Source organism: Strongylocentrotus purpuratus, unplaced genomic scaffold (assembly GCF_000002235.5).
Source record: "Strongylocentrotus purpuratus isolate Spur 01 unplaced genomic scaffold, Spur_5.0 spur5_scaffold_21, whole genome shotgun sequence".
In the NCBI taxonomy this organism is placed as follows: Eukaryota; Metazoa; Echinodermata; class Echinoidea; order Camarodonta; family Strongylocentrotidae; genus Strongylocentrotus; species Strongylocentrotus purpuratus.
This window is the reverse complement of record NW_022145607.1, coordinates 41298718-41307486: the sequence shown is the minus strand read 5'-3', so window position 1 is coordinate 41307486 and position 8769 is coordinate 41298718. Positions and strand designations below refer to the sequence as shown.

At 40.1% G+C, this 8769-nt stretch overlaps 1 protein-coding gene across 1 annotated transcript; it reads right to left on the bottom strand.

The window, feature by feature from the left end:
• Positions 1-4330: 4330 nt before the first annotated feature.
• On the bottom strand, positions 4331-8076 carry LOC588319 (tubulin alpha-1 chain). The gene is given in 3 exon segments (XM_030994828.1): positions 4331-5725; positions 6350-6576; positions 8059-8076. Coding segments are annotated over 3 exon segments (1401 nt in total). The 5' UTR covers positions 8062-8076; the 3' UTR covers positions 4331-4554.
• Between the last annotated feature and the right edge of the window lie 693 nt (positions 8077-8769).

Below are 8769 nucleotides of genomic sequence, written 5' to 3'. Positions count from 1 at the left end.
CAAATAAATTATGGTACGCCCCAATGGTATCATTATATTTCCTCAAGAGGAATTACTTGTATTAACATAATTCCATAGCAGAGAAATGGCATGTCCGTTGGTAGAGAATGAATAATGCAGGACTCAAATAGGGACTTATTTGATGGTCTCGCTTCTATCTGCAATATCCGGTCGAGTTTAAATAAATATCTCGTCTGTAGACTGATTAATCAACGCACAGTGTAGTCATTTCCATAGTCATCTTCTTTTACGATTATCTTGGAATATCAATGTAATTCTCTCCTCCCCCCCCCCCAAAAAAAAGCCTAGCTCCGTCAGATGCTGGCTGTGTCAAATAAGATAAAGTACAGAGCCTATGCAGTATGTCACCAGCCTAGTCTCAGAATACAGACACTGTTACGCACAACGACTGACAAGGGTCTGTGTCTCTAAACTACTGTACGCACCACCCCTATCTCAAGCATCTATCTTTTGTATAAAGCGAATCGGCTAGAGTATTTGCATAGATGCATTAATAATGTCAGCCGGATGAGTCATGCAAGGCCTTTCACATCAGCATCTTCTTAATGACATGAGCTATGGCGCCTGCACCATTATAATAATATCGAATGCCCATTAAAGGCATAGATCAGTTCTGGTCATGCGATTGCATTGTGAAAGAAACGTTGTGGAATCGATCAGAAAAGGTTGATCATTTAAGTATAAATGTGTACTGCAAGGCAAGCGCGTAGCCAGGATTTGATTTTAGGGGGGGGGGGGCGGTAGTGAGCACGCAAAGCGTGCGAATCACTTACAGAGCGCGCTCCCTAGGGGGGAGGGTGCAAAGAGGGGGAGTTTCCCCCCTCCCGCGCGAAGCGCGAAAGCTTTGAGGTTTCATCAAATTATAAGAGAACGAAGACGATTCGTTGGACCGTTCTCAACTCTTAATCCTTATCTAAATGCAGTTTCTGTTCACGTTTCATTAAATAAAGAAGACGATTCGCTGTACCGTCCTCGACTCTTAATCCTTTTTTTGTATCAAGTTCCCCTTCCTCCGTGGAAGCTCTGAAGTTTTATTAGATTATTAAAGAAAAAAGAAGATTTGTTGTACAATTCTCGATCGACTCTTAATCCTTGTCTGAATTCAGTTCCCCCCCCCCCTCCCCTCCCGCGGAAGCTTTGACGTTTCATAAATTATTAGAGAAAGAAGACGATTTGTTGTACCGTTCTCGACTCTTAATCCTTATCTGAATTCAGTTCCCCCCTCCCCTCCCGCGCGAAGCACGGAAGCTTAGACGTTTCATTAAATTATTAGAGAAAGAAGACGATTCCTTGTTCCGTTCTCCTTTTTCTTCCTACGTCCTCTTCCTTTCTTTTTTTTTCTCTCTTTTTTTTTTTTGGCCGGCGTTTTTTTTCGGGGGGCGGGGCGACCGCCCCCACCGCCCCCCCCCCTGGCTACGCGCCTGCTGCAAGGTTTTGGAATCATCAAAATGATAAGAAATTTGGCCCAGTCTTTGTAAAGTTACAAGCACTGTAAACAGAAAGATGTAAATGGGACTACGCGATATCTATCCAGTCCGGATAGATATGATAATTTACCAAACATATCAATAGTAGGCGGTTTCCCGGCAAACTTTGTATCATCACGTAACGAACAGTCAAAACATATTCTTTCAGATGATTGTTGATAAGAGCTTCCATTTCATTTTTTGAGAGGGGGGCGTTTCCAAAATTGTATATGTTAACACGGCGGCTTTGCTAATATAGTATATAGTATCATGTCATAACGGTATACACGTAAACATAGGAGCATGATTCGAGTCCAAGGAGCTATAGGCGGGTACGATAGATTGCAAGACGTTTTTGTTCAAACTATTCATCTCAGGCGAATACTCAGAAGCCCTATGCAATTTCTATGGGTCATTTTGGGGGATTTTTCTCGAAGTAAAACCCATTTTTCACATTTTAGGAAATTTTGAATAACCGTACCCACGTTTAGGGATATTTTAGTTAAAAAATGGAACCCATGTTTAGGTATTTTTGCGAAAAAGTGACATATTAGAGCGGCACCCCCCCGTATATCTTAATATATGAGTACACCCCCCCCCCCTCCCCCCTGGGTATTCATCCTACATACTAAATTGGGACTGTGTATCTTATTCTACACACAGGGTGCAGTTACATATATTATGTTGATTCTAGAAATCTGCCTTCTCTGATGACATATCCTATTCATGCAAAACGAAAAGCTAGACCACGTATTGTATACATGCAAAGACCGGAATTATTCAAGCGGGATCGTAAGATATGTCGTCGTCGGCGAACGACCGATGAGTCATCAATGACGTAGTGTCTGGTGAGCGTGACGGGTTTCCTAGTTTATCGTCTGCTCCTGTCAGGCAGCGGAGGCAGGCGAAGTAGCGATTTCCCACCACAAGCGGGGGTATGCTCATGTCGTATCCGTCTCAATCATGATTTACTACTTAACTCGTTTCGAGTTTTGGAAAGCCCTCAAATTTAAAAAAAATAATAATTTGGAGGGAGGGGGAGGGGTCAGATTTCTTTGATCTTAGATGATAAAGTGAAAAATACAAGCACTACTAGTCTGCTGTTGATTTATTTTCCTCTTCAAGATAAATAAATGGGTTCTAGTACAATTACCCCCTGGGCAATCACCCCCGCCCAATCACCAACAGGACAATTTAAAGATAATCTGAAAGTTTGAGTGAAAAGAGACCATTAACATTATGAAAAACGAATTTGACTGATTCCTTAATTCTCCCAACTATATAATTACAATTTAAATAAATTGTAGGTGAATGTAAATCGTCACAAAGCAACGAATTGGCTTTGTATACCATTCCAGACACTTAAGTGTTGACAGATTTTTTAAACCTTGTCTTGTGTCTTGTTGTCATGGAAAAATGGTTGGGAAAATTCAGAAATGGTTGGGATAATTTACTGTTAGAGGGTGTTGCACAGTGACGCCTTCAAAGAAACCACAAATATTTTTGTGGTTTGATAATTGTATCAGGATTTGATTGCATGTTAGAGAGCTAGTACAGTAAAAGATATATAATAAGTAACATTTTAAACGAAAATCACGCAGTTTTTCATCAACCTTCAACAATGTTGCCGAGTCACTTTAATGGCGCCTTACAAACATTTAAGCATGTATATATCACTTAGTACAATGTTTTGCTTTAGCTTTGAAACATTTGATTCTGACTTCCCAAACCCTTGATGTTTATATATGAACATTAATGAACACATACATGTACTTCATCTTGTTGTCCTAAGAAAGCACAGATTTTTTTTTTTTTTTTAATAGTCCCTATATGATTACGTCGTATTACGTATAAAGATGAAGGCCTAGGTCAAAATATAGATTTAGTCAGACTGAAGATAAATTAGCGGTTCATGACTAACTAAATACTAAATATGACTAAATATATAGAGAGAGATACATGTAGATCGATATGGTATTTAAATGGAACGACTGAAACATATATGAATAGACGGATCAGTAGACAAGTAAGACATGTAGATGGATGGATTAACATCTGGGCCCCGTTTTACAAAGAGTTGATATCAATCGTAACTTATTTGCGATTGATATCAATCGTAAATATGTACATAAGAGATTGGAGACTGCAAACTTGCGATTGATTGGATCGATCGTAACTCTTTGTAAGACGGGGCCCTGGTGTACATAGATTTAATTTCTTATTCAATAATTCACCAATTTCTAATTCAAATGCTCAACCTCTCCGTTAAGCTTTTACTATTTAACCAATCCCTCGTCTGGTGGATCAAGTTTTCAAAACCAGTCAGCACATTGATTCACCCTTTATTCTCAAACGCATGCATTCTCAATAAAGAATTTCTTAATCAATCTCTCACACATTTCATTACTCTCTTGATCAATCAATAATTGAACAATCCCTCGTCTTGTCCCGCAAGTTATCAATTCATTAATTATCTAAATAACCACTTCATCAATTAATCAACTATTCAGTCAAACAATCAATCCACCAATCTATCATTCAACCATTCTCTTGCCCAAACGCTTGATCATGAAATTAATTACTTTAATTACTACCTCGTCTTGCTGGGCAAGTAAATAAAACCAATCAAGTAAATCGATCCATCGTTTAATCTCAGGCGCATTCATTCACTAAATAAACAACCGCTTCATCAATGAATCAGTGAATCAATGAATCAATCATTCAATGTCGTTCAATCTTTCTCTTATCGCTTCCTTGATCATCAACTTAATATTACTACATTTACATCAATATCACCAGCGACATGCAATAATACAACAAAGAAACTGTTTCATTTTCTTCTAAAGTTGATATTTTAATCCTTATTTCAATGCGGGCTAGGTTCCAACAAATATAATATTGCAAGATCATAGACGAACAAATGGAATAGAGCAGGCTGATTCCAAATTTGCAAGGTAATATTGACAATTATGATTTACTCTGAATCAATACAAGAATATATTGCCATGTTTGTGCTTTTGGTGAGCGTTTCAGGCATTGCGTTTTAAGTAAAGCGTAAATATTATGTTTAATACTCGTCACCTTCCTCCTCCTCTCCCTCTGCGTCCACGGAATCGACACCAACTTCTTCGTAGTCCTTCTCGAGAGCAGCCAAATCCTCACGAGCCTCGGAGAACTCACCTTCCTCCATACCCTCTCCGACGTACCAATGGACGAAAGCACGCTTGGCGTACATCAGATCGAACTTGTGGTCGAGACGGGCCCAGGCTTCAGCGATGGCGGTGGTGTTGCTCAACATACAGACGGCACGCTGGACCTTGGCAAGATCACCACCTGGGACGACGGTGGGTGGCTGGTAGTTGATACCGACCTTGAAGCCAGTTGGACACCAGTCGACGAACTGGATGGTACGCTTGGTCTTGATGGTAGCGATGGCGGCGTTGACATCCTTGGGGACGACATCACCACGGTACAGGAGACAGCAGGCCATGTATTTGCCGTGCCGGGGATCGCACTTCACCATCTGATTGGCGGGCTCGAAGCAAGCGTTGGTGATCTCAGCAACAGTCAGCTGCTCGTGGTAGGCCTTCTCAGCAGAGATGACTGGGGCGTATGTGGCCAGAGGGAAATGGATACGTGGGTAGGGCACCAAGTTGGTCTGGAACTCAGTCAGATCGACATTGAGGGCGCCGTCGAATCGAAGAGAAGCCGTGATGGAGGAGACAATCTGGCCAACGAGACGGTTGAGGTTGGTGTAGGTTGGACGCTCGATGTCAAGGTTACGTCTGCAGATATCGTAGATGGCCTCGTTGTCGACCATGAAGGCACAGTCGGAGTGCTCGAGGGTGGTGTGAGTGGTAAGGATGGAGTTGTATGGCTCGACAACGGCGGTGGAGATCTGAGGAGCAGGGTAGACGGCGAACTCAAGCTTGGACTTCTTTCCGTAATCGACGGAGAGACGCTCCATGAGCAGGGAGGTGAAGCCAGAGCCGGTGCCGCCACCGAAGCTGTGGAAGATGAGGAATCCCTGGAGACCTGTGCACTGGTCAGCCAGCTTCCTGATCCTGTCGAGGACAATATCGATCAGCTCCTTTCCGACGGTGTAGTGACCACGGGCGTAGTTGTTGGCAGCATCCTCCTTGCCGGTGATCAGCTGCTCAGGGTGAAAAAGCTGACGGTAGGTACCGGTGCGAACCTCATCTGAAAATTAAATGGCAGAGAAAAACATTTTGATACTACTTATTTGTTTATTGAAACATATTTATACAGGATACAAACATGATCTGAAAAGCTGATTTTCATTATAGTCCAGATTAAGGACATACAATTAATACAAACAAAATTAAAATAGAAAAACAAATACAGACCTTCATAGATGACCATTACAATGCAAAGGAAAAAGTACAATATCATATCGAAAATATAATGAAAATTAGATACACGGAAAATGTTACAAAATCATACAAAGCACTTATCCGTAATTAAATAAGGAAGCCAAAATTGATACTATAGTCTGATAAGGATATTGTCTTTAAGTTGTTTTCTTCGAATTAGACGTTCTCAGTGCAAAAGCCATTGAAAACACAAACATTTACAAATACATGCTTTTTGTAACCGTAATATCACGAACGAATAATCATAAAACGTCTTCTGTGATCAGAGTTTCGTTGATCTCCTACACAATATACCCGGGGCACTGCGGAATTTGTTTTACAACGTAAAGTACCGTTCTTATCAACTTTCCAACTTATAGGTGACTATATTGTCTGCTCCAACTCATAATGAGGTCACATGAAATGATCAGATGATAAGACAATTTTGTTGGCGTCTTATCAAAAATCTTCATCACCCAAAAATGATGCTTACCGACCACGGTTGGCTCGAGATCGATAAAGACGCAACGGGGAACATGCTTGCCAGCTCCAGTCTCACTGAAGAAGGTGTTGAAGGAGTCGTCACCACCTCCGATGGTCTTGTCTGAGGGCATCTGGCCATCAGGCTGGATGCCGTGCTCCAGGCAGTACAGCTCCCAGCAGGCATTGCCCATCTGGACTCCGGCTTGGCCGACGTGGATTGAGATACATTCACGCTAAGAAATATAAAAAACGATGAATCAATTGATTTGAAATAAATCTAATATTCCATGCTCTGTACGAGAAGGTCAGACAAGTCATATTTTCTTACTGCATGTTTACATGTGAAAACATTTCTTCTTCTTCCATTTTGAGTACATACCTCTTTACAGAGTATTATCATACTATACTGGGGGTGTGTGCAGGTGGACCACTACACCGGGGTTTCCCCTACTCTTATACGAATAGTGCAGTGGGTTCTTAAAGGAAACCAAAACCTTCATACTAAGTTACTTTTATTGTAAAGTTTAAAAGATTTGAATAAAATCAGTGAAAATTTGAACAAAATCGGGCAAGGAATAAGAAAGTTAGAGCTTTTTGAAATGACTAGTCACTAGAGGGCGGTATTCAATTTGATGACATCATCTGTGAACAACTCTCCATGCCTTTTGTACATAAAATTTCACAATTTTGTTGTTTTCTTCGTATTTATTTGTGTTCTTGATCCGACTTCATAACATGTGAAGTAGAATATCATTTTGCATTCTATATCTTGCTTTCAGGGGAGTACATTGTCTCAATCACAAGAAAGAAGGAAAAACATGAAATTTGATGTACAAAAGGCATGGAGAGTTGTCCACAGATGATGTCATCAAATTGAATACCGCCCTCTAGTGACTAGTAATTTAAAAAAAGCTCTTACTTCCTTATTCCTTGCCCGATTTTGTTCAAATTTTCACTGATATTTTCAAATATCTTAAACTTTACAATAAAAGTAACTTAGTATGAAGGTTTTGGTTTCCTTTAACGTGCTAGATATTTGTCAGAAAAAGGTGGCGTTGTGAAGGATGGTCGATTTAAAATGTTGACTTCTCAATATTTCCACGTAGCATATTAGGCTAAAGGCCTAAATATACCGTTATACAAATATTTTTGTGAACGCTTTGTTTTATGAATTGGCCTACACACAATTTGTGTTATACATCAGAGGGTCGGACCATGGACCTACTAAGAAGGTCCATGGTCAGACGACCAATACAATTAATACGAAGAAAATCATACGGATCAATGTTTTATTAAATTGGACTGTGCACCATGACTGCGAATGGCTAAATGGCTGGCAAAAATGAATAGCCTTGCCCTTAATACAACTAAAATACATTACGGGAAATTTTCTTGACAGGGCTGGATATGTTTTTGTTTAAATATCGTTACGAAAGGCATTCCATAATGTCTAACATACGTTATCCATAAAGTTGCATGAGTAAAATCTAAATTTTGATTTAATAATCTCTCCTAAAGGTGTACCAGTTGATTAAACCTAAAGTATTCTACACTTCACAAGTATGCCCTTTTCTGCTCCCTCGTCATGTTCGTTCATAGCAACCGTAGGAACCGTCATAAAATTTCGTATTATATAGATTAAATGATGAAATAGAGCAATACCTCTGCGGAACAACTAAATTATGATTTCAAATGAATAAATAAAACTAACTTACCATGATGTGATTGTTTGTAGTGAATTTTCACGAACTGCTCGCAACGTATGATGTGCCGTAAGCAATGTGATTCAAATGCCGTTTGACCAGTTAGAGCACTCTTTATAAGGACCTCCCAATCTCCAGTTTGCTCCAAGTCAACAAACAGACTAGTCGAGGCGTTTCCAGGGAAACCACATCAGTTCAACCAATCAGAGAGCGTTTTATTGTTTGTGAGTGCAAGAAGCGGTCATTTTCAGTTGGCGGGCTAGTCCTAGACCCCCAGACCACGGGTCGAACGAAAAATGGTGCCGCATGTAACCACATCTTTCAAAAGGTACAACTGTTTTCTGACCACACAAAGATGATATCAATAATTCGATCTGCTTTACCGAGAACAGAACACGAAAGGAAGACCGCGCAAACAAAGCAAGAACACGGTGCTTTCCAGAACCGAGTTATGAACTTGAAAAACTATTGTCGGCCAATAGAGTTTTGCAATGTTGCAGTAGGCTAAATTGTTCCATATTTAAATAAGAAGTCAGATCGTTGAAATAGAATTACTTAGGCCCCCAATAATTAAATATTATCTTCTCGATCGTAATTTTCTACACGAGGATAATGAGATTCCGTGTTATTTGTATACTTTCTATTTTTCCTGCGCACAATTATGTCAAGGTCAATTTTAACAATATATTCTTGACAAAACTGTCCATGCTCTAAAACTGCCTC